General features: G+C 38.7%; 4 protein-coding genes across 6 annotated transcripts in view; 1 reads left to right on the top strand and 3 right to left on the bottom strand.

Annotated features, from left to right (window-relative positions):
* ed (hemicentin protein echinoid) overlaps positions 1–10,072 on the bottom strand; it is a 289,516-nt gene extending 279,444 nt beyond the window's left edge. For both annotated transcript variants that reach the window (XM_087359442.1, XM_087359443.1), the window contains exon 1: positions 9,736–10,072. The gene's annotated coding sequence lies outside the window, so the exon portion shown is untranslated. The remainder of the gene's footprint in view (positions 1–9,735) is intronic.
* Positions 10,073–14,786: 4,714 nt separating this feature from the next.
* U2af38 (U2 small nuclear riboprotein auxiliary factor 38) lies at positions 14,787–21,064 on the bottom strand. Of its 2 annotated transcripts, XM_022086271.2 has the most exons (9): positions 20,887–21,064; positions 20,308–20,395; positions 19,876–19,942; positions 18,898–18,942; positions 17,763–17,845; positions 16,605–16,676; positions 16,395–16,528; positions 15,556–15,654; positions 14,787–15,134 (listed from the first exon to the last, which is right to left on the bottom strand). In XM_022086271.2, the coding sequence occupies exons 1-9, from the start codon at positions 20,928–20,930 to the stop codon at positions 14,954–14,956; spliced, it is 813 nt and encodes a 270-aa protein (XP_021941963.1). In that variant the 5' UTR covers positions 20,931–21,064; the 3' UTR covers positions 14,787–14,953. The 2 variants fall into 2 exon arrangements, with proteins under 2 accessions (XP_021941963.1, XP_021941964.1); XM_022086272.2 differs by lacking the exon at positions 18,898–18,942.
* A 91-nt stretch (positions 21,065–21,155) lies between these two features.
* On the top strand, positions 21,156–22,660 carry LOC110840954 (COMM domain-containing protein 8-like). Its single transcript, XM_087359436.1, has 4 exons — positions 21,156–21,382; positions 21,563–21,724; positions 21,831–21,983; positions 22,432–22,660. Exons 1-4 carry the CDS (start codon positions 21,317–21,319, stop codon positions 22,636–22,638), a joined length of 588 nt encoding a protein of 195 aa, XP_087215562.1. The 5' UTR covers positions 21,156–21,316; the 3' UTR covers positions 22,639–22,660.
* LOC110840953 (protein YIPF6) lies at positions 22,659–26,852 on the bottom strand. The gene is made up of 7 exons (XM_022086269.2): positions 26,702–26,852; positions 26,353–26,475; positions 26,188–26,266; positions 26,056–26,098; positions 25,019–25,150; positions 24,184–24,341; positions 22,659–23,444 (listed from the first exon to the last, which is right to left on the bottom strand). The coding sequence occupies exons 1-7, from the start codon at positions 26,729–26,731 to the stop codon at positions 23,332–23,334; spliced, it is 678 nt and encodes a 225-aa protein (XP_021941961.1). The 5' UTR covers positions 26,732–26,852; the 3' UTR covers positions 22,659–23,331.
* Positions 26,853–26,948: the final 96 nt, after the last annotated feature.

Raw genomic sequence — 26,948 nt, 5'->3', positions numbered from 1 at the left:
TTTTTGACACTTGTGGCCACAATTCGTGACATCGACATTAAGGCACGCCTGGTCACGCTTTGTCACGCTTTAGCACGCAAGACAAATTTTCCAATTTTCGTCCTTTTTAACACTTATGTTGACCTCTCGTCACGCCTTTATAGTAGGTAATGATTAGTCACGCTTGGTCACGCTTTGTCACGCTTTAGCACGCAAAGACAAATTGTCCTAATTTTCGTCCTTTTTAACACTTATGGTGACCTCCCGTCACGCCTTTATAGTAGGTAATGATTAGTCACGCGTAGTCACGCTTTGTCACGCTTTAGCACGCAAGACAAATTTTCCTAATTTTCGTCGTTTTTAACGCTTATAATGACCTCTCGTCACGCCTTTATAGTAGGTCATGATTAGTCACGCTTGGTCACGCTTGAACACGCTTTGTCACGCTTTATAAATCTTCAACACGTTTCGACACTTATAGTGATTCCTTATCACGACATAAACGCAGATCACGTTTAGTCACGCCATGTCACGTTATGTCACGCTTAGTCACGCGTGGTCACTAAGTCACGTTTCGGCACGCTAACGATGTTTCGTACAGCTCGGTTATTTTTTGCAGCTTTGCATCACGTTAGATGAAGTTACGGTACGTTGGGTTAGGTTGGGTTGGGTTGGGTTGGGTTAGGTTAGGTTAGGTTAGGTTAGGTTAGGTTAGGTTAGGTTAGGTTAGGTTAGGTTAGGTTAGGTTAGGTTAGGTTAGGTTATGTTAGGTTAGGTTAGGTTAGGTTAGGTTAGGTTAGGTTAGGTTAGTGGATTTTGTTCCGTTATGTAATATTTTGAAAATTTTGTGACTTTTTGACACTTGTGGCCACAATTCGTGACATCGACATTAAAGCACGCCTGGTCACGCTTTGTCACGCTTTAGCACGCAAGACAAATTATCCAATTATCGTCCTTTTTAACACTTAAGGTGACCTCTCGTCACGCCTTTATAGTAGGTAATGATTAGTCACGCTTGGTCACGCTTTGTCACGCTTTAGCACGCAAAGACAAATTTTCCTAATTTTCGTCCTTTTTAACACTTATGGTGACCTCTCGTCACGCCTTTATAGTAGGTAATGATTAGTCACGCGTAGTCACGCTTTGTCAGGCTTTAGCACGCAAAGACAAATTTTCCTAATTTTCGTCCTTTTTAACTCTTATGGTGACCTCTCGTCACGCCTTTATAGTAGGTAATGATTAGTCACGCTTAGTCACGCTTTGTCACGCTTTAGCACGCAACACAAATTTTCCTAATTTTTGTCGTTTTTAACGCTTATGGTGACCTCTCGTCACGCCTTTATAGTAGGTCGTGATTAGTCACGCTTGGTCACGCTTGGTGACGCTTTATAAATCTTCAACACGTTTCGACACTTATAGTGATTCCTTATCACGACATAAACGCAGATCACGTTTAGTCACGCCATGTCACGTTATGTCACGCGTGGTCACTAAGTCACGTTTCGGCACGCTAACGATGTTTCGTACAGCTCGGTTATTTTTTGCAGCTTTGCATCACGTTAGATGAAGTTACGGTACTTTGGGTTAGGTTGGGTTGGTTTGAGTTAGGTTAGGTTAGGTTTGGTTAGGTTAGGTTAGGTTGGGTTAGGTTAGGTTAGGTTAGGTTAGGTTAGGTTAGTGGATTTTGTTCCGTTATGTAATTTTTTGAAAATTTTGTAACTTTTTGACACTTGTGGCCACAATTCGTGACATCGACATTAAGGCACGCCTGGTCACGCTTTGTCACGCTTTAGCACGCAAGACAAATTTTCCTAATTTTCGTCCTTTTTAACACTTATGGTGACCTCTCGTCACGCCTTTATAGTAGGTAATGATTAGTCACGCTTGGTCACGCTTTGTCACGCTTTAGCACGCAAAGACAAATTTTCCTAATTTTCGTCCTTTTTAACACTTATGGTGACCTCTCGTCACGCCTTTATAGTAGGTAATGATTAGTCACGCTTAGTCACGCTTTGTCACGCTTTAGCACGCAACACAAATTTTCCTAATTTTCGTCGTTTTTAACGCTTATGGTGACCTCTCGTCACGCCTTTATAGTAGGTCGTGATTAGTCACGCTTGGTCACGCTTGGTCATGCTTTGTCACGCTTTATAAATCTTCAACACGTTTCGACACTTATAGTGATTCCTTATCACGACATAAACGCAGATTACGTTTAGTCACGCCATGTCACGTTATGTCACGCGTGGTCACTAAGTCACGTTTCGGCACGCTAACGATGTTTCGTACAGCTCGGTTATTTTTTGCAGCTTTGCATCACGTTAGATGAAGTTACGGTACTTTGGGTTAGGTTGGGTTGGTTTGAGTTAGGTTAGGTTAGGTTAGGTTAGGTTAGGTTAGGTTAGGTTAGGTTAGGTTAGGTTAGTGGATTTTGTTCCGTTATGTAATATTTTGAAAATTTTGACTTTTTGACACTTGTGGCCACAATTCGTGACATCGACATTAAGGCACGCCTGGTCACGCTTTGTCACGCTTTAGCACGCAAGACAAATTTTCCTAATTTTCGTCGTTTTTAACACTTATGGTGACCTCTCGTCACGCCTTTATAGTAGGTAATGATTAGTCACGCTTGGTCACGCTTTAGTTTTTTAGCTATCACTCCCCCCCATTAGTTTTTTTGTGTCGGTAAGTGTCCTAGCTTACTAATGACCAAACTAAATTTAACTCACGTTTTCCTTGGTTTTCCTCTGCCTTCAAGCAAATGCTGTGATGGTTCCCATGTTACCAATGCATGCTTCTCATGCAGCCCTCCCGATTTAATTTAATCAAAATTTACCCCCCCCCCCAGTAGAAACCTCTAAATTATTCATTAAACTTCCAAATTAATAACCTCAGGTTTTTTTCTAATACACAATTCAAAATTCCGTCGTTTCTGCCAATTATCGCCCTAACGTCTTCACTCTTACTTTATCCTTACCAGAAGGACGAGCGGGCATTGCCTGGGGACCTCCTAACTATGAGATGCTCTTTCTTCCCACCTAAATCGAAGTGTCTCTCGCTTCTATCACCCACAAATTTCCTCTTTGCAAATTTTACTCTTCTGCTATCCTCTCTCTCTCTCTTCGGCTTCAAAAGCCGTCATACTTCACTCTGACCTTGCGGACCAACATATTGACTGTGGTTGCATCTAATCAAACTGTTCGTAATGTGGATGCCTGCACAACCCCCCCCCCCCCAACCAACATGCTTTTAATTGGCCGTACACAATTAGCAGACTCTCCGTAATATTCATACTGCTATGATTCCGTATCGATATTCCAGCCTGGCAAAGGACAGACGAACATAGGCGTTCTTCACAGTCTCCCCGTTCTGCTATTTGATTTCATTTATTCTTGCTTTATTAACGATGTTATTAATAACTGAGATAATACAACTTTTAATTAGTAATGAATTGGAACTGAACTGGAAATAAGGTGCGATGATCTTAAGGTATAATCTCGGAATCTGCTTGGAGAGACTGAGGAGAACAACGAAGAACCTCAGTCACGATGATCGGTCTTAAGACTGGGTTTTAACCTTAGACCTCCCGCTGAATAAATTCCTGCAGTTAACCTTCTAGGAACATTTGCCTAAAGACACAGGGGGGAAAAAGAAAGCATGTGTCGAGATGGTCGGTCGCAGGACCTTCCGTTAACATACTGACTTCCGGTCGAGAAGTCCGACAAATAAATGAATATGTTAGTTCCCTAACATTTCCCTACTTCGGAGCAGCAGACTTTGTTGACAATTTCGGCACAATATTTTTAAACCGAAATTTATACGTCACGTAATCGAAGCTTACTCGTTCAGATAAGACATTTAAATGGACGCTGACATCGGAGGGAAACGTTTAAATTAGATTAAATCGTAGCTCAGCTCATATTTTTCATTTAGGAATTCTTATAATGCCATAAATTGTCTTAGATTTTTATCACTCAGTTTTAGTAGCCAGAGTTATTTCATAAAATATTTAGAGACGTGAAAAGGTTTTGGGAGGAATATTGAGGCTCGAAGGAAAAATGAAAGGACTGAGAGAAGAATACGAGATAAAGGAGACAGAAGATGCCAGCAGCTGTCCTCTGACACTCAACTCACGCACCGCGAGGTTCTTTAGCTATTCATAAGGAATGTTCACTACGCTGTCCACCTACACAATTCAGCGGAGGGGGACAGAATACAGATAAAACCTGGGACTCTTGCCCTGGTAGTGGTTTTGGCATCCAAACGTCTTTATTATACTCCGAGAAGAAAGGATAAAAATCACATGTCCGGCTGAGGGGAAATACCGCTCCGTTGCTGCCATCTGATGCGAAGTAAGATAAATAAATCGCCATAACTCGTCTTATGTGGACGCTTAAATTCGTTATGCTGTGCCGAGCGCATAAATGTACATCGAAGAACAGATGGGAGTTTAAATGTTCCTCGGTTTCGAATCTCGTGAATTAAATTTAACCCTCATCAAAATACTATTTAATAATTCAGTCCGTACCGCGAAGAAAACAAAACAAAAGAATTCTAGTGCAGAGCAACTGAAGCAAATTCCATTAACATCCTTTATGTCAGAACCAAGTTATTTCGTGCGAACAGATTAACATTCCTAATAGACACGCCACTGAAACGAAACAACACGAAACCCCATAATGTCCTCAGCTTTTTCCCTATTTGCGCGGAGGACACCCCGTTCTCCGAACCCCGCCACCGTCACTTTGGTTCAGAGAAGGATGAAAAATACGGACCACAAACCACAAACTTCGACAGATAACACACAGGCTCCTGAACGCTCCAGAAATTTGATATTCCGTTCAGATTACCATTCTTCCTTCCCCCCTTACATTTTGGCCCTTCTGCCTCTATGTGGGCCCACATCAGCGTTGAATTCTCTACTCGCCTAGAGATCTCACCCTTGAGCGGCCATTTAAAACTTTTTTGTTTCGCTGGTTACCTCCTACCTCGCCCCTGATTACAATAAACAGTAAAATTGCTCTGTGGAATGACACCCAGGGGTCGCCATGTCATCTAGAGATAAGAAAAAGCTATTCTTCCAACCCTCGACTTTCTAGGGCTATTACTACGGTATTAAATACACTGAATAAAAGGCAAAATATATTTTGTTAAACAAGCGACATCTAAAGAGTAAATTAAGAACATAGGACGCAGAACTCTGATACGACATCTGGATGCAGGTTAAATAAAGTGTTTAAGATCGTCACTGGGGCTGGCAGAACTGGACCACCACCAAAGGAAAGCAGAATGGATGCAGACTCAGATTTACGATTGTCAAGAAATTTTAGAAATGCAGAGAAACAGATTACCAAAGGTACCACTAAATAATATTTTAAGAATCCAGTCCGTACCGCGAAGAAAACACCACACTTCACCATTACAAAGATCAACTGGCTAACGCTGTTCAAGGAAATAATCGCTGTTTATAATGAGACAAGCATTGCGTGCGTAATATTTAAACAGAGAGTCCGTACCGCGAAGAAAACACAACTCTTCACTATTACAAAGATCAAATCGTTAACGCTGTTTAAGGAAATAATCGCTGTTTATAATGAGACTCGCGCTACGTACATAATATTTAAACAGAGAGTCCGTACCGCGAAGAAAACACAACTCTTCACCATTACAAATATCAAATCGTTAACGCTGTTTAAGGAAATAATCGCTGTTTATAATGAGACACGCGCTACGTACATAATATTTAAACAGAGAGTCCGTACCGCGAAGAAAACACAACTCTTCACCATTACAAAGATCAAATCGTTAACGCTGTTTAAGGAAATAATCGCTGTTTATAATGAGACACGCGCTACGTACATAATATTTAAACAGAGAGTCCGTACCGCGAAGAAAACACAACTCTTCACCATTAAAAAGATCAACTAGTTAACGCTGTTTAAGGAAATAATCGCTGTTTATAATGAGACACGCGCTACGTACATAATATTTAAACAGAGAGTCCGTACCGCGAAGAAAACACAACTCTTCACCATTACAAAGATCAAATCGTTAACGCTGTTTAAGGAAATAATCGCTGTTTATAATGAGACACGCGCTACGTACATAATATTTAAACAGAGAGTCCGTACCGCGAAGAAAACACAACTCTTCACCATTACAAAGATCAAATGTTTAACGCTGTTTAAGGAAATAATCGCTGTTTATAATGAGACACGCGCTACGTACATAATATTTAAACAGAGAGTCCGTACCGCGAAGAAAACACAACACTTCACCATTACAAAGATCGACTGGTTAACGCTGTTCAAGGAAATAATCGCTGTTTATTCTGAGAATCATATGAAAACCAATAAATACAAAATAAAGCATCCCTGACTGTTAAAGTAGATGGTAATTTTTATTACCACTGGCCTTTAAAAAAGGACAATACTAAGAATGCACCTACAGGCTGATTCCCAAGTAATGAACTTCGTCTAAATTCATACGGGAAATGTCTTTACCGTTAATATTTGAATTATTATTACAGAACTGCCATTATAATCTTAATTAACTGCCCGAACGAAATATATTTATACATTTTAACGCTGGCAAAACAAATATACCAAACGTATGGCTAGTTTGAAATTACAGTCCATTAAATTCTTTAAAGCTCAGCGGTGACTGTATGTACCACCTACTTTAATAGCAACTCTGCATTTTACGCGACAGCGTATTAATATGAACGCAAATAAATTGCGATTACTTTCCTGAACAGTATTGACCAAATTGTCGACGATAATTTCCGGGCATAACGCACGTCCACTGCATGATCGAAGCGAGAACAGTAAAACAATATCGCGTGTCTTCGTAAAGACAAAGAGAAAGTTAAAAGCAAACCATAAAGGAAAAACGAATTCAGGAACAGGAGAAAGGGAAGTTTATTTTGCCCTCGACGAGGACGTTTTCAGCACAGCATTGATAAATACTACGAAGGCAGGAACTGAGTACGTACATTATTAACAAGTCCACTGTTTTCAGACAGAATAAAACAACAAGGAACATTTTTATGAAAACCGTGATAACACGAAAGGGGCTTCAACAGCTTTGACTGAACGCAAGACGTCCTCAACTGTTCGGACAGGGTGTTTAAAAAAAACAGAACTACGAACGAGGCCGGTTGGTACATTGGTCTGCCATGAATTTTATGGATTTTTCACTGCCAGAAAAACAAAGCGAAACGCATTCATTGTACATTTCGCCCGAGCACAAAATAAAATAAAAAAAAAATAAACTAATCACCAGAGTTCGAACACCCTGTATAGCAAAGTGCGGTAGACTGAGTTCGAACTTTACTTCCAGTTCATTTCAGTTGTAAAGCCTACAGGGAATAAACAACTACGAAGACATAGGCGTAGAAGGGAGGATAATATTAAAATTGATCTTAGGGATGTAGAGTTTGAGAAAGTGGGTTGGATGTGTCTGGTCCAGGAAGGAGACCACTGGCGAGGTCCTGGGAACACGATAATGAACCTTGGGGTTTTGTGAGACGCAGTAAGGATCTTCATTAGCTTAACGTAACGTCAGCTTCTGAAGAAAAACCCTGCTCCATGGAGTCTGCATTGCTGTCACTTCTGTGACGGGGTGAGGAGATGTCTTTGTGGAACTGCGGGCATTAACGAACCCCTTGTCCACCCCCAGACACGGAGCAGTGGCGGAATGACACTGGGGGAGGAAAATCGATTTTGGATTTTCTGTGCAGTCTGAGAGTTTACCGACGTTTCAGAATCATAGCCCTGATAATGGAAAACGTAAGCGCCCGTGAAACTTTCGCCAGCTTCATTCCTTGTTTCCAGTTACAGAACCGGACAAATCGTGCTGAATGTTTTGAAACGCCTTGTAGGGCACCGCGCCGGTCAACAAACAAGACTTTCTGTCCTCCGCTCTCACACCCTAAATCTTATTTATTTGCTTCTTACGTTCTGTTTGTCGAGGAGCATACGCTGAACACGTGCCGAGAGACAAGAATGTTTGTTTGCCCAAAATCTGAGGCCCACAGGCGGCCTGTACATTAGCAGGTAAACAACAAATGAGTGCCGGTACACTGTGCCCGCATCGTCAGGGTATCTGCAGGTCAGACATTCATTCCATAGATCCAGAGCCGACTTAGCTCAGTCTGGATGACCCGAGTTCGATCCAGGATTGAGACAGAGGATTTTTCCTCTAGCCTCTGCGTCCAGACAGGTTCTGAGGTTGAAGGATGTTGTTATGGTACTTATTAAGCACTCGGGAGCAGCCGAAAAGGGTGGGGGGGGGGGGGCCGAGGAGCCTCTGGGTTGGGTTTGGGCGTGGGGGTCAACTCATCCCTCATGTCCATGTAACGGGATCAGACTGGATCTTTGGAACGACAAAATAAACGTGAGATTTTGGTACCCAATTGGGAGGATAACATAAAAATGAATCTGAAATAAATGTGACGTAATTTTGTGCAGTGGGACTCGTCTTAATGAACATATGAATCGGTGCTGGGATCTTGTGAACACGGTAACAAACCGATTGATCCATAAAAGAGCGCTGAATTTCTGGATTACTCTGACGACCATTAGGTTCATGGACCAAGTATCAACAAATATTGTATATTCAAATGTTATCAGGAAATTTTAAATATTTTCCAAGCCACCGCGTTGAAGTATAGCAGAAGATACTGAGACCCAGATTAAATAGTACATTTCCCCAAATATACTGCATACATTTTATATAAACTTCATTAAGGCCAGTGTCCGAAAGCTAGCAAGAGTTTTCTTTGCTTGTAAAACAGGTCGTGGCTTTACGTGCAGAGCGGATCTGCTCTTAGCTACTACCTCTGTCTCCCACACATCATTCTAATTACAGCGGCAAGAAAAAGAGATTAAGCTCGTGTGCTGCTACGCAAACAGGGGATATTGAGGGTTGCTTTCCAGCAAAACTGCGATGGTGCTTTGTTTGCAACAGCCACTAATCCACAACTTTTGCAACACTCCATCGTTACCAGGAGTTTGTAGTTCTTCCTCGACGGAAAAGTGTACCAATTCTAATCCCTTGCATTACAGAACCCATGGGAAGAAACAAATAGGATGATGAAACAAAGTAAGAAGAATGTTCTGACCTAATTTTAACACTTCAAGCTCCGCGTAACGACACAGTGGCAATCAATGCAGGCATTAATAGTTCAAGGACGAATACAGGACTGATAACGTATGTCTCCATATGATTGAAATCAATAATCAGGCTGGATATATTTTGATCAAATTTAGTTTGGGCAGAACACAATCGGACGTTGCCCCCCAAACTCGTACTTAATTCCCTTCAGTCGATAATACAGACAGAAATTTACCTTAACCTAAAATTCTCAGCTATTTTAAATACATGTACATAACAGTGGGTTTCCTTTCTTGTAATTATTTTTACAGTAATACTGTAGTTGCATATGAAGCATTGTTAAATGTGTAGATTATATGATGGCTGGTGTACTTTTCATACCAGAACTGAATATTAATCCAGTTCAACTCTAAAGGGTTTTGACGACTGTAGATTACAATTAAAATTATTCATCGTCAGAACCAGCCTCCGAAACGTCATAGTTTTTTAAAAAAAAAAGATAGAAAAAGTCCTGACAATGAATAATTTTAAGATTAATCCAGTTATTTATTACGTAATTTGGCATATAATGTTATGAAATGTCCGACAACGCCATAACCTACAAACATTAAACTATTTAACATCTGAATTGGACATTACCTTCACCACGCCCCATCAGCGTTGCCATCTGTTGTCCATTTGCTTCAACAGGCAAGACTGTCGCTGCATCCGTATATCGAAAAACACCCAACACCCAATAAGATTTACTTAAAAGAACTGAATCATACGACGATTAGTTGATTTACTTTCAATGTGGAACTCATTTCGTTTCTTAAACACTTAACTTACACCCGTATAATTCACATTCTACACAAACACATTTGTATTATTTTAATAAGTCAAATGATTCACTTCACTTGCCACGACATAAACCAGCGGCCATCACTGAAACTGAATACCGATTGCCAACTGACACAACACGAAATAGGTTGGAGATAGTTTAGAGTTAAAACAATCGAAACTCGTCTAGCGATTTCATGGCCTTCTGAGATTTATTACGTTTCAATATGACACAGCTGTTCTACAGAACTGCCATCTTCCGACACAGACATAAATCACCATTCCCGTCTGGACATACGAAATCTTTCAAGGCCAACGACACGGTTAAAACAGACGCTGATTTATTCAGGTTGACTGTCATTCGTAGGTGTATAAATAGTCTGGATCCTAGGTTACATTTTTGCTGTTAACCGCTTAAAATTTCAGCCGTAGGCGTGCAACGTTTCCTAAATTGTGGGTCACTCTGTAGAATACGTAGCTCACTGTAGGTCAATCAGATATTTTGACATTCTGTTATAAACATATAAAAGTTATTATTATTTTTTTGTTTCATTTAATTAATTTTCAGTCAACTGAAGAGCTGGATAGCCTAATTAGTATACTGAGCAGACAACGGAATGAATGGCGAGAGATTGGCTGTTGTCGAGAGATCGATTCTCGACAACAGCGTCCAGACTGCATTTGGTATCGATTCATTTCCGTATTGCGTGAATCGATTTCCTTTGTCCATACGTAAATTCCGATTATTACTTGTGTTAGTTCTCTAAGTGAGCTAATTAGTTAGTAATAATTAAGAGGAATATATTGAAAAATTTGCATAATGATAACATCCATAATTTATACTCTGAACCAAGTATTATTTTGATCAAGAGAGGCGAATAGTAACAAAGGAAGAGAAGGAGACTCTCATGACCTCTGAAACGTCGGCCGATCGTGAGACAGTTTGAAATTTAAAATTAAGATTTAATCTATATTCATTTTCACGTTTTAGGAAAAATGTTTCCATTCTATTGTATAATCCCCATAGAAGGCAACTCAAGAAAGTTCGTGTTTAACTTTTGAGATGATAAGCCTCCATTCTTTTTGGTGAATCTTCTCAATTACCAAACCATAAGACCCGCCTCTCTCGACGAGATATCTCGTGAGTAACACTGAAGCGTGTTTAAAAACCTGATGTAACACGCGGATCGGCTGATTAATGGATCTTGTCAGCCACAATTTGATACCAGAGCGCATTTTTGATAAATGACTGCCTAAAATAAAGCTAATGTGGCTTAGAGAACAGCGGTGATATGGCGATTTAATGCTATGAAATTCCGGTTAACATTATGTTTCGTTTTCGGGATATAATACGTAGGGTAAAGGTGGTTTAAAGCCCTCGTGGAAAAACCGAACTGGCTATTGTGAAGTCTGGAAATGGACGACTTAACAGCTGTTTTTCGAAAGGCTTTTAACTTTCACCCAAAACGCAGTAGACTTGCAGCTGCTATCGATACGTAACTCAGCAAGGAGTATGCATGTGCCCTTCTTGCTCTGACAGACATGCTCTATACGTTATCATAGTTACATCACAAAATTCGCTCATCGTAAGGAATTTGTTTGTTATTCTGATTCAAGAACTAGTGTAATGTATAAACAGCTCTGTAATATTAATAATTAATTTTATATTTTTATTTTAAAAAAACTCGTCTCTTCTCTAGATGTAATATTAATTATGAAAATTCTAACAAAATAAACAAGATAAAACATTTTCAAATGTTAACAACACGAAAAATAAGCTTGACGTTAAAGTTCGAAAATCTTTTAACACGCGTACTTTATATTTCTGCCTTTTTGTCAGCCATTTTGTGTGGTTTTGTGAGGTTAGGTTTATTTATTCGAGGAAAAATTAACGAATTACTGAAAGTGAATAAAAATTTGTTCCTTGGCAAATTATTTCGACCTCAGACAGATGACGTAATTTGGAAATTTAGAATTTAGAGACTTCCTGGCTTTAAACGAGTCTCTTAATAGTATCAAATCTATGCTACGATGGGGTGGACATACAGATCGGATGGAAGGATACTCAGTGGGTCTCTATTATACAGTGTAGCCAATTTTCCGGAACGACAATTTCCCTTAGCGCAACAACACAATTGTAATTTTAGACATTAGAGACTTTTTAAGAACGTTGCATTCTAAAATCTCTGTCGCAAAAGAAATAAATTATTTCCGTACTGAGTTTGCTGTCCTACTTACAGCCGGAAGAAAAGTATCTATATTTATCATTACATTTAAACCCTACTTAGGCTTATTGGCGGAATAAAAATAATTTATGAAACTGTTTCACGTGTCCGTGTCCCTTCAAATGAAATAAAAAAAAATTGTCAGCTTATAAAAGAGGATTTTCGACACCTGAATCGGTACCAAAGACAATCGAAAAAGGAGCACTTAGACTTCATGAAATTTGCAGCAAGATGCATTTGGCTCTGACGTACTTTTAAAATCCGTCTTAATTAGTAACTCACGGACTGAACTCCAAAATTCTACCGAATGCATTAAACAAATATCGACATAACATCACTCGTTTTACAAACACGTGACCCAGAGTCACTGCAGAGTGGTTAGCATTTCTATTTCGTATTTTGAAGGCCCCCGATTCAGATCTCCACCCGAAAACCGACTACCTTCTTCAAGTCTTTTTTTAATTTTTTTGCTGTCAGTAAGGAGTGTCTGAGAAAATATCTCGAATTCATACTATCTTCTGGGACGTTTTAGAGGTACTTGATGCCTCCAAGTACCTCTTAATAAATTAGTCCACGACCACTTCCTATCCCATCCTCTCCATCAGACTCAATGCCAGCGTCGTTAAACAAATACGATTATTGATGTTTGCGCGATGTATCACGGGCTGTTAGCACAGGCGAGCCATCTGTCAGTTGCGTCTGAACTACGATAAAGGAATTAAAGGGAACTTCCGTCATGCGCAGTAGATACTGAAAGACACATGACGCCAGCCTTGAACGCAGGTACGTTGTGGTTGCAGCAAGAAGGGAGTAAGACACGCAGTTTCACCCTCAGGTCTCACCTCCCCCCCCCCCCCCACTCCAATTTTGAATTACAATGCCAAGCCATTGCCCTTCCTTGTCAGACGAGTAACGGACAAACGGTTCTACCGGTCGCTTTAAATTCAAATTGCACAGTAAACCACCTGGCGGTGAGTAACCAGGTGGCAAACGTTTTGAACCCAGGGAATTTAAACGGATGTCAATAACATCCAGCTGTAAAGGACAAGTGGTATGGAAACTACAATTAAGTCCCTTTCAAGAACTAACTGACGCCTGGAATTTTTAATTATCCACGCCGTAAACATGTTAAAAATAATTATTATGTCCACGATTTACACTGCATTTGTCGCCTGCTCGTTTAACGCCAGTTTCTTAACATTTCCTACAAGAATATTATTAAAATGTATGTGTGCCTTGTTAAATGCCTGTTGTGATACGTAAACGTTTCCTTTTCTACTTCGACCATCGTCTAAATGATACAAATTATAAAACTACGACGTTTCGAAGCTGAATTCTGTTCCCGTCTTCAGGTAGAACGGGGCGGGGAGGACATAAAGCCTATTTGCTAAGTCCCCTGATTGAGTGGCCTGTGAACACGGTAATGAATTTTCGGGTTCGGTAGGAGGATAATTTCTTGACTAGCGAAGCTACTATCAGCTTCTGAAGAAGCACTCTGTTTCATGGCATTAGTTAAGCGCATATATTTATGTCCATTATTTTAATTCGACTGAATATGGAGTACTTAATCATCCGGTCATGAAAGCTAGCAATGGCTGGGGGTTCGTCGTGCTGTCCACACGTCATCCTATATCTGGTTGCATGATCGTTCACCTCTGCGAACGTGAGGCCAGCAGCCAGCTAGTCGGCTTTGGCTCTCTGGAGTATTATTTTCCAGTAAAATTGCACACGGAAACATTAAGACAGTATGAAATAATTGTTACTATCGCATTAAAAATTTATGGCAAGTATAAATCGTAATTAAACGTGGATGCAAAAATATATAATATATTTTCTGAATAAGAAAAAGCTTTGTTGTGTAAATTTATAAATGCTGAATGTGCTGTTTCTCGGTTGGCGAGACCTTGAAACATGCAATGTCAACGTACCAAACTACTCCATCTGTTGCTAAACGCGAGAAGGTAAATGTTCCGGAGATTACAGCCTTCTGCGCTCTAACGGAGTAAGTGGGAAACTTGTGTAGATCACAGTCCTCTAACAACGAAATTTTGTTCTCGTCACCCGAACGCGAACTTGCTCATCCGAAAACATCCGAACAAAGTCGAAGTACAATGGATACAACGTGGTAAATTTGACAGTCAATTAATTAAATTGGGGAAATAGGTTAGGTAGTTCACCTTTGCTATGCTTGTTCCGAAAGACTTTGCTCTTCTCAGGCAATCCATTTTTTTATTTCTAATTTCTTTTGGTCATTTTTCGGTCGTTCCAGAACGCCCCCCCCCCCCCCGAATTACACCATTACTCTTATGGGAAATTGCTACCCGCTTACAAACACTTGGCAGGAATGTAAGTGTTCGTAAGAGGGGAAGTGTGTACTTAATGGTCCTAACAAACATGAAATTCAGTCATCATATCAGATAAAAATCATAATGCATACACTTCGAGCAACCGGCTTCTCCACGCTTCCTGGTTTTTTAGATTTCGATGGTACACGCGATGGACAAAGCGAGATTTGCCAAAATGAAAACACAAGCACAGGTGAAGGACACTGACGGGAAGAACAAAAAAAGACTGGACTTGGAAAGGCGAAGCAAGGAAATTAAAAACTGCGGGGTAGATAATGGAAATATTTGAAATCAAAGACAGTTTACTTTACCTCAACAACTATTCTCTGTGATTAAACCATTTTAATTTTCAATTCTGAACCCTTCCACAGAGCAAGCAGCATGTTGATTAAAATACAAAATGCAATCATACAAGACACGACATTTTCATGAACACGTAACCGAAGGTCACTCCAGCTATGACCAAGATCAGTATCTGCCGGAGCGTCCCTCCCTCTCCTTATCGGAACGGCCCCTCTCGCTGCCCTTAGTCTTACGACGATCCCTGTCACGATCGCGACCTCCGCGAGAGCGAGAACGTGATCTTGAGCGACGATATCCAGCAATCTTCTCACCATCACGATCACGGCTACGGCTTCGAGAGCGAGACCTGAAATGAAAACAGACACCTTGTAAACATCCAGTTTCGTTAACCAAAAATCACTGTGTAGGATCACAAAATTTAAAATGGTCCGACTTTTATTTACAGTGTGTGTCAGCGTACACGTGTGCACAAAGCAGCCGGCTGTGCACTGCGGCAGTGCTAAGGTGATAACCCCAGAGACAGAAGCCCCATCGTACGGGGACTTAAATCCCCTAATCCATTTAAAAAAGATCCTCCGGCAATGAGGGGCAAAGTTTCTGCTGGGCTTAAACATTTCAACACTCTGAAGTTATTCTTACAGCAAGTGACAGTCTTAAACTGTTTTCTTTTACGTACAATTTCCTTGTTAAATTTTTATTTCCAATTCCATCATTAACTTATGAAAGTTATTTGAAGTTATTTTCCTGTGCGTTTATTTGTTACTCACCTCCGGCCCCTCCGACGGCGACTGTACAGATAGCGGCGCAACTCTCGTGAGATTGGCTTCAGGTGCATGAAGTTGCAGAATCCACTGCGGGTACACTCACTGAAACACCGAACGATAACTTCATTTCAAAATAAATCTTATTCACGACTTCAAGCGCGTGTATCTCAGCCAGTTGTCCACGTATTTACCACAGGGAAACACCTAATATTTTACGGCTGGCAAAGTTGCTGATTTCAGTTCCTTTTAGAAATTAAACAACTGTATTAGTCATTTTTATCTATTTCTCTTCTCCCTTTCTGTAGTCTATAAAGGTGTCACCAACCACGTGGTGAGGCAAAGGACACGAATTTAATTTTGGGACGCCACTGCAAACCCCATTAATCGGGAGGTGCAGCCACACGACATATTAATCAATACTCAGAGAAACCAACTTTGTTTTACATAAAAAGTACTTAAAAACACTGTCTAAAGTGATCCAAAATTTTCTGAATTCATTATGAAATTGAAAGTGAATCTTACAAACAGCTGCAAGACGATGATGAGATATAATGCGGTTTAAAAATCTGCTAACCTTCAATATTTTCAATGTGCGACACTGTTTCCATCACGTACAAACATCACCAATACATTCCTAAGAGAATTGAACACAATCTAAAATGGGTTCTAAAACAAAATAACATTTTAGAAATGACCTGCCCCAAACCCCCCCTCCAATAAAAAAGGAATAAAAGAGGGGGAAAAACAAAGATAAAGAATGTGACGACATTAATTTGAAGAAATGCGCTGTTGGGCGCAGGTGTACAGCAAAATGCTCGCTGTCTTGCGGGCATGGAACTAACCCCATCTCATACTGGCGGCAGCAAGCTTCACGGAAGTCGGTCACCGGACTCAATTCCGCATAGACGGGCCTTCCACCAAACCAACGATTATTCAGATCAGAAACAGCTTTCTCTGCGTCTTCCTCTCGCCGGAACTGCGGAGAATGAAAACGAGTTACACCTTTTACAAACCTTACAACGTTCCAAAGAGCGCAAAAAGAACGGGCTTACCTTGATATATACATTGCCCACCAGGTGATCCCCCAAATTGTCACACACATTCATTTCTTCTATTTCTCCATACTGAAACAGTAACACGAAGTAACCGATTAAGACTTCGCTGAAAGCAAGAGTTTTTCTGGTGGTATGTAATGGTACGCACAACTGTCTCTAATTATAGATGGAAAAATTATAAATTTGTCTCTGTCCCTAATTAACCCTTTCAAGTACAATGATAACTATATGTACCACCAGCTTCAACAATCATTAAGTCCTCATTTTATAAGATTCTATAAACAGCAATTATTTCCTTAAACGGCTCCACGAGTCGTGGTGAAGGGATGAAAAATTGAGAAATTATGACGTAAGACTGGAGTAACACTGTCACCAGTCACACCCATTGTGATGTTGGTATCTTGACATCGAGAAACTTCAATTACCCACCAGACTAAAGGAATAGAAAGGAGATGGGGACAACAATTCCTTTATTCTCGGAACGAGTCACAGACTCGATCCTTGAATGACGATACAATTAACGACTGTAAAGTTGGATTCTGGCGAGTGCCAATTTTATAACATGGAGCTATTATAAAATTCAGTTCATTTATAAAATAGTAACAATAATAACAAAACAAATGAACAATGATACTACAAACAACAGAGAAACTCAAGGTAATAAAAAACATTTTTGTACCAAAGATAATGTTCTTCATTCAGAAGCAGGGCAGTTACGCATTCACACATCACTCGCTCGCTGGACCACCTACGTCACAAGTATTTACTTAGACCTCACATACAGTACACTTATCGATGCCCAACGCAAGAGGAAACCGACGCACTGAACCAAACACACAGCAAGAGTACGGTATCACTTCCTCTTATCACTGCCACAGACTTGTGGCAATTCATGACAACCAACGCAGTGACTGCCCATAGCGCAGAGGCCTTGCTGCGGCACAGCTGCCAGATGTCCCATCGCTGTACAACGAACTATTTTAGAGAAACTTATGTTCTGAACGAAATTCAGAGTAAGACAGAACATTTTACATTTTGTTACAAGAATTTATCAGACGTGTCTACGGACAAATCCCTTCGTCTAACTACTGATTTTATCCGCCAGAATAATCTACAAAACTGCTGACAGCTGAAGAGAATCCTTATTCTGATTACCTTATCTTCACACTCCACGAAAACATCTTCGAAGAAGTTGTCATAATGCTCCTGCATTTCTTCATCGGACACATTTGCAACCACTGAAATGAGAAAACGATTAACACACTCCCGACCGCCAACGAAGACTTACTTAGAGTTCTCGGTCTATATTTTTTATGCGTGACGGTCTTCAATACATTCCATAACGTTAATTCTACCAAGAATGTTTCAACATGATGGGATGTCAGAGTTCAGATCTTTGGAAATGGATGGCATTACTAAAAACATTTTCTTTCTTTCGTCATTCAATTTATGGTCTCTAGGAACTTCCTGGATTCTGCCTGCCCATCAAGGGTGAAGGAATTCACTTCCAGGGTGAGAGCACTCACAGGGCAGAAATTCCACTTAATCCGAAAGACAGACGTTGAACGTGAGGGGACATACAGCTCACAGTAGGATCGAAACCACAGAGCAGATGCTGGAATTCCCACATTTTCCACTCACATGTGAGGAATGGGAACTTTAATTTTATTTATTTATTTTTGCAGTTCTTTTGTTCAATGTACAAAAATGACAGTGAAGCCAGCCAGTCTTGAACCCAAGACCTTTGGCAAGTGAGCTCAGGATCTTACCACTAGACCACCTGACAGCCACAAACTAGAAAACTTACAAATGTAATATTTGAGGTTTTCACAGCGGTGAGTCTGAAGATTTCTGTCTTCTCGGTTGTCGCGCCGTGTATTTTGGTAGATGGTAACCAACATTTCAGAGGTCATATTGCCTCCGTCGTCAGGGCGATCGGTAAACATCGACCAGACTACGCAGCGCAACAAACAAGAAGACAGAAATCTTCAAACTTACAAATGTTTGATTTTTTTTAGATGCCCGTCGGCCAGAGACCAGGCAAAGACAACCAGAGAGGTTAACAATAATTTTCTTTTAATTTTAGACACAGAGGAAATGACAATCTGGCAACTGGTTCTAACGCAGAACAGAAAGCCAGACCAGAAGGTGCGGGCATCTTCAAACACTTAAGAAGGAACCTAAAAGTCTACATAACTCTGGCCGACAACGACTTCAAATTATTAGGCTTGAAAGTCTTTGAAACAGAAATATGTGCCAACTGGTTTAATTTCTTTCTCTGAACTCTTACATCTCGCAAAAAGCGACCGGTCCGCAGGATTGTCACTTAAAAGTACTATCCAGTCGGGAATGTGTTAAGTTAGAAAGCCTGATTTGTTTATCTGAATCATGCTTCGTCTATACAATATTCTTACATCAGGCAGACACTTTGATATTCTTTGGCACTCACTTATTATAATCTTACTACAAAGAATACAGAAAAAGTGTTTTCTACCATAAAACACGGGATCGTAATTCTTAAAGTGCAATCTCATAACAAACAACTAAGCAGATATTACTTAAAAATATATAACAATGTAAACACAGCAGCAGTAAATGCTCTGCTCATTCACGATATAAACCAAGACAGACGACAATTACGCATTAACAGCTTCGTGATAATTAAAGTCAGTGAAACGGAGTGTTACATATGGAAACAGCTGTTTATTAACATTAACCTTTATCAGCAATGCATCAAGACTTAGATGGCTGTGCTTTGTGCCAGCATCACCGAACAATCAAAGCCCGGAGTTAAAGCACGGCCGGCAGCCCTCCGTCATGACGGTTTAAACCATCGCCTATTAATGTATGATAAAGGTTAAAGGATGTTTGTTCATCCATCACGTTCATATTAACGATTAATATTACTCAGACAGACAGACATGGTAAATCCTGTACGCATTAACTTTGTGCACATTATGGAGGGGAAACAAAAGAAAATAAATAATAAACTACCAAAGAACAAGAAATCAAAAAGGCAACTTTGATTTTAAACAAGCATCTCATTTTATGTAAACACAATAACATGACTTCAAACAATGCACTGCCTCTAGTAATGGCGTACAGCTAAAGGAAGTATGGCATTTAATAAAATACTGGAACTATTATTGCAGCATAGTGTTGTACCTTAATTACGTTCACTTCTACATGTTAAGAAGAAATCCGGTGAGATTCACTAAGAGTCAGAGTTCTTAAGAACTGATTCAGAAGAAAATATTTTTTAACTTACAGTGTGAGCCATCAGCTGATTTTGCAGAATTCTGTGGATTCACGTACAAGTTCTGGAGAAGGACAGTCTATAAGAAAACAAGACCGGCAACGTAAGATACGGTACTGTCTATTATACAGTTCTGTTTCAGAACAGCAAATGATAACAACGTACAGAAAACATAAAGAGTTTTATATCTGTTAAACAGAGCAGTCAAGAAGCTTAGTAATACGATTGAAAGCTAACTTTTTATATTAAGACTTACATGCTCACTGCAAATAAACACACACGTTTAATATCTTCTTAGCTGCTGTACATACAGTTCTTGTGCTACTAGATACAAGGTACATTATTTAATATTAACGCTGTCTAGAAATACAACAAAGAAAAAATAAACTCCTTGTAAAGAAAACATAACTACAAAACATTTAAATATATTACAGGTACACTAACCTGACTGAATGTTGGCTTGTTATGAATTCGTGAACAACGATCTCCATGTCTGCAAGCTCCTATCTTGAAATAAAATGAGCAGTTTACTCTGTGAAAATAAAAATTGTATTAAATTTACTTAACAAGGCACAATAACCACAAAATTCTCATTAGCAGTCTTTGATAATGGCATGATTTCCTAGCCTCATAACTTTCGTTTTCTATTAATTTCCATTTCAGGTTGGAATTTCAAAATAGTTTATGGCGACTAAGCATAATAAGTATAATTAAAACTCAAAATTAAGTACTCGCTAATAAAACGGTTAACGCCAGCCTGATAACAGCAGAAAAGAAATTACTTATGTCAGCTCTTTCTCATAAAAACTTCAATATTTCGCTAAAATGAGCAATTTCAGTGCCGGTTAACCCACCTTTGTTCTTAGTATTATAATAAATGGAAATTACAATTTTTTGATAAATCGTTTCTTGGTTGAAGTTCCATACAATTTCAAAGCGTGAATAAGAGAGCAATCTTAAGATGGCGTTACAACCGGGTTTACTCCAGAAAACAAGCACATAACATTATTTCGAGAAACTTACTTGTCTTTTTCAGTGCCGAAAATTGAAGCCAAGTACTCTGCCATTTTGTAGCAATTACAATTCTCCTGACATCAAGAATAGTTACGAAAACACAGTACCGCTACCAAATAACAAAAACCTGTTACAACACTTAACCTCCACCTTTTCTGTTTTACAAGCTTTATCTCTGTGACGTAATCCACAGACTATCAACAATTGAAGTTTGTGCTTTGTAATAAATACTACTTCTTGTTCCGGTTGCTGAGTAGCCAACACAACAAATGTTAAATTACTGTGAGTTACTGATATTTACGTTGTATACAAATGACTACCATTAAACGTCAGACGATGAGCAGTAGACGTCCTGTAATTAGCTGCACATAGTATTACAGACTATCTTTTTCAGGTAATATATACTTTTGTGGAAAGAGTTCCATTAAGTAGAAAGTCAATGGAGACTCAAGTTTTACATTGCCAAAGCATATTACAAAATTCACCAATTAATGCATTTCAAGAGGTGAGTAAATAAAGGTTAGGTTCACGGTCTCCCATCATGTAATATAATACATAAGTTTCTGCAATACTATATGGCCTAACATCCCAGAAGACAATCAACTATACCTGAAGTATGTCTGACTATTAATGAATGTATACAAAAATCCCACTAGACTCATGAAAATGTTCTTTTCTTTTCCAGTTTCTTCATTCTTGTGTTAATGATATTTGTGGCAGGAAAAATGCCCCATATGAAAACTTCAAATCGGTAACAAACTGGACCAATGAAGAATACAAAGTTGTTACAAGTAGTATGAAACACCTGTTCATAGAAGCTGTTCTCAATCAAATGAGCAGGAATGAGGTAGACCTGTGTTTGATGAAAATTCTGAAACAAAACTTAACTTTGGTTGTGTCAGTCTCCTTCATTATCAACAGTTTTCCATTTTCATTTTAAAATGTACTTTCAGATAATGGATAAAGTTCCAGAACTTGACACTGATCACCAAGATGCCATAATGGATTGCCTTGCTGTCCGCCAAGGTGACATTCAGAATGCTTTATTAGAAGAAAAATGTGCTGTCTCTGGTCCCATATTAGAAGATTTTGACTGGAAAATTAAGGCATGTGATATCCATTTGAAGCTACTATCATACTTGTTAAATCCTGGCAATAGAACTTTCAAACGTAGCTTACAATCCAAAGGTTCAGCATCGCTACAAATGAACATGAACTTCACAGCTTTATTTTCTGAAGATTTGCCTCAGTGTTTATTTAACAATAATGTCAGTAGCCGAGACTATGCATTGTCAAATGATAAGATGAGTTGGAAGGGATATGGAAGGAGAGTCATGACCTAATTAATATTTGAACCTGAGTCATCCTGAACATGAAACAGTGCTAACTGCTGAATCATAATACTTATTATTTAAAGATTATCCTTTCATATCCTTGGTTTTCCTGATTCTTAACTGTCTAACTCCATGAAGCAAAATCCTTGGCAAGTCAGTAACTGCCCAGTTACTCACATAAGTATCACTTTTACTTTGATCATTTCTTTCTTTCAAATAGTGGATTATGGGTAGCAGCAAACTGTCATCATTGCGAGAACCTCTTCTGAGCCTCGACTTTAACCTACGCGAAGGAAAGAACAAGGCGGCTCAGAACTCAGATGTTAAACAAATGACTGCAAGTTTGGAACTGGATAAGAATGAGCTGAATAAACTAATTGCTGTACTGGAGAAAGCTCAGGAGACTGTATCTAACTGGCAAACTTAGGAAATAAAAGTATTTCTATGTATTCTTATTCATTCATTTACTTACACTGCACATAATAATTTACATATATACAGTAGGCCAGGTTTTATCAACCTATGGTGAGCGTACCACCGGTGGTATGCGAGCCAAGGTTGAGTGATACGCGAATTAAGTAAGAAAATCAAAAGTTAATATTTACATAAATAACAGTTTTCCCCGAACAATCAATAAACTCACGGCTTCACACATCAGACACTTTATTCACACTTATCTCACCAGGACAAGTGTAGCAGCCCACAAAAAGGCATTTTATTCCAGTTCCCACCGGTGAACGCGAGTTCAGATTAACAAATCGCAACTCAAGAACTTCAAACGCCCCACAACTTGGAAAAATAAATATGCTGATCACATCGCCTTGAAAATGGGGACAGTTTAGATGTCAAAAATGTAGACAAACCATCTCCAAACAAATTTCAAGAAACAGTAGTCAAAACATGAATACTTAAAACTTTCTTAAAATGCATGTTTAGTATAAAATATGGAATTAATGCATTTTAAAATACATTAATTCCAAACAGCAATGAATGTCCTTTGGGATTGTGTATTAAGCGATGTTAATGGAGGACTTCATGTAAATAGCTTCTTGGTGACAATTACAATTTTATACAACCACACCATTCAAATGAACACAGCTTAGCTGGAAGTATTTGATGATCAGGAATGCGATATCACCAACCATGAGATAACAAAATAGAAAAGAAACATCGGATACACCGCCAAAGCTTTCCTGCCAACAGGTTGACTGTCTCCAAGGAATACCATCGAGGCTAGAAAAAACAAAGCAAGGGAATTAAACTCCAACGAACACGTACATAAATTCCGCATATTTCGCAATTCACTCCTGTGCGTACCGTGATGATGGCTTTTGTGCAGCTGATAATTATTCATCTAGCTTCCGTGGAATTAAGTTTCATGATCGTGTTCACAAATGTCCACAACGAGACTCTATCCTGAGCTATTAGAATAAAGTCCACACCACCAGTTTCTGTTTCCAAAATTTATTTTAATATTATCCTCCCATCTACGTCCAAGTCTCTCAAGTTTTCTCCTTCCTTCATATTTTACAATCAAAATTTTGTATGAATTAATTGCAATGCATGCTGCCCCACCCATCTCAATTCTGTTTGATTCAATTACCCCAAAATTATTATGAAAGGGGTACAGTATCCTTGTCTAATTGTCTAAAATCCTTTGATGCCATTATCTTTGTCATCGCTCCGGACATTGTATCAGAAAATGTTTCTGAATTGGCTTCAGTTCCATTAAAGCTTGCAGAGAATAAATGTTACTGCAATTAATTCGAGACAGAATGTCATTTTTGATCTGTAACAATTTTTTGTTCCAAAAAGAGGAGTTTTGGGGTAATAATGCCATAGTGGTACGGAAGAACTTGTAGTCTGGGACAAGCATTTAAAAGTGAGACTTGGGGTTCTCACAGCAGTGAAGATAGCAACAGGCGATTTTAAGTTTATGAGGTACTCTTCTCTTCAATATACACAAACTTACCAGACGTTGCCCAACCAAATCCTGCCATAGTTACTACAAACCGGATTATGAAAAGTAATTGTGACTGTTCTGCAAGCAGAATTATTCGGCAGACAACGAGGGCAATCACTGTAGGAAGCAGGCAATATCCAAGAACACACACACTCTGAAAAAACGATCTGAAATTAAGAAAAACAATCTCAATATTAACGGGACACTTTCGGTATCGCACCGACCCCATTCACTTGTCGGTGAGTGAAGATAGTGCTGGTGAAAACATTTTACAGAAGTTAATGTCAAACAATTTTGTTGAATTTTATTACAACCACCATTACAACTTTTGTATAATATTATTAATTGTATTATCGTCTTCTCATTGTACAAAACTATTAAAAGTTTAAAATTTTATGCCTTCTATTATCCCACATAAAGAACAGACAAAATTATACTACAATGACGTTTTAAAATGACACCCAACCCTAACCTAAACACAAAGTTTGTCTAAATAACATCAAACAAATTCAGTCCGTACCTCAAAGAAAAACAAAATATCTCCATGACAACAATCAAATGGTTAACAAGGGTGAGATAATTAATTCTGCTAACAAATGTGATCATTCTAAGAACTCTTAGCACACGAGACAGAGCAGAGGTTTACCCAGCGAGGTCAACTGGCATGCCATGTTAATTAACATTTATTAATATTTATCAAACTCAGATTTGAAAGATATTCATATTTCTGAACAGAATATCTTGTTCACAAACTGGAAGGCATTAATTTGATATTTTTCCAATACGCATCCAGTATGTGAGATGACGATGCTACATTAAAAGAATTATACGGCTTTCAACTTACATGTTTCCTCCCAGAAGCTTTGAATTAAGAGTTACTATCATGGAACCAATCCACACAATCACAAAAACTTCAGAAAATTCTGGTCCACCAACATTTGAATTGTCAGCTATATCTGCGGAACCTTGCAAGAGCCTGTTGGAATATAGAAGTCTAATTATATGCAAAAAAAAAAAGCTTCATTGAAAATTACAACAAATAAAAATATTAAATGCACTCAGGACGAGCATTATGCACTTCAAGGTTCCAAAGACAAAAACTTCTAGGTTTTAATATTTCTCGCAAAAGCGTTTCCAGCACGTCACACAACACAAATCTCACAAATCACTTATTGTTACAAAATCAAAATACTTTCTGCCACAGATATGTTAAAATTAGTGAGATTTCATGTTCTCACTGCAGCGAGTACGACGATGGCTGTCTACTTGGTTGTGGCATCATGCATGGATGCAACAAGGACCTCTGAAAAACACTGGTAAATGTCCACCAGATTACAGGGTGCTACAACCCAGAAGAGCCACCTTCATGTTACAATTTCCCAAAAAAATTACTTAAAATTCAGTCAGTTTATGTCTGGTATTACCAGATCTAAGGGTGCATATGGGTCTTTAATAACAGTTCTACAGAATTAACTCTATTCTGTGCACCTTCAGAATCTTAAAAAATGAAACAGATTAATTTCATATGTTTACTAAAATAATATTAACACTATTAAATTAACATTAATAACTACTGAAAGAAACATTACATAATACAAATAATGACAAAATTTATAACCAATAAAAAAATCCATTATTCAAGTCACATGATAATAAATAAATTTTTAAGCTTTGAATTTTCCTTGCATACATAATAATTCTCAGTTGACAGCTTTCCTGTTCTGTGTAATCCATATTTTTTTCTGACATGGCCCTTTAGGAACAATCCAGACAAAACAAATGTTCATGTATACATTTAAAGGCCATCTCTTTTCCACAAGGCCAGAAATTAGTTAACAAAATTTAAATACAAAATCGCTCAATTCAATTTTAATTACTTACATTGCCATGAATGTGCAGAGCAAAAGTGGCCCCCACAAGTCCCCTTAAAGGAAATAAGAAGTCCATTAGTTCTTTGTACTTCCCTTTACGATTTTCATGATCAACCAGCAGATCATAGCAAACAATACTCACATTCCTTCAATAAGCTTTTCTTCTCTTTAGGATAGAGTACATGGAAAAACTTTATTCCAACAGCTCTAAGATCCCGCAACTGAAAAAGTAACATTTGTAATACCATGCATAAAAAGTGTCGTAATTCTTATTAATAAACCTTGAAACCTGCGAAATAACACTTACTACTGTGACTCGTACTGGTTCGTCCAAAGTATTAAATTCTGGTTCACTGCCTACATTCTGATTTTTTCGTTGAGTGGGGACTGTCATGTCTCCTTCCACTGTTCCTCCGAAATCATCGTAGATCTAAATATGAAAACAGCGGCATACATAGTAAATCCATAATAATAAAAGGAGAATAAATATTTTATAGCGATATTGTAATTCATATTGAAAATTACTGTTACGGCTTTCTGCCTTACAAACACTACAAGACTACCACGAACACAAATCAAGCATCAGTCTGATGTGAAGTTCTACATGACTTTAAACTTATAAATTGAAGAAAGGTAATTTATATCACATTACTAACATCTATTTTTGCCTCGTTGACAACAGCCATTGTTTAAAATGACACCACACTTAAACAGACATTACAACCGACATCTACATGAAACCATTATCTGTGCTCGAGCAACTGTTTTCAGGCTTGCCAAATACAGACATTAATAAAGAATGGCGGGGTGACAGAAGGTTGCTTGAATACAAATATGTAGGATGAAAACAATTTTGATTCAGCTTTTCGCAAACTAAACTGTTCTCAGTCATTATTAATCTTC

This window comes from Zootermopsis nevadensis, unplaced genomic scaffold (assembly GCF_977971745.1).
Source record: "Zootermopsis nevadensis isolate Lab colony 2312 unplaced genomic scaffold, Znev_1.0 Znev_ptg000031l, whole genome shotgun sequence".
NCBI lineage: Eukaryota > Metazoa > Arthropoda > Insecta > Blattodea > Termopsidae > Zootermopsis > Zootermopsis nevadensis.
Note: the sequence above shows the minus strand (reverse complement) of the source record. Positions and strands in the feature narration are given on the sequence as shown.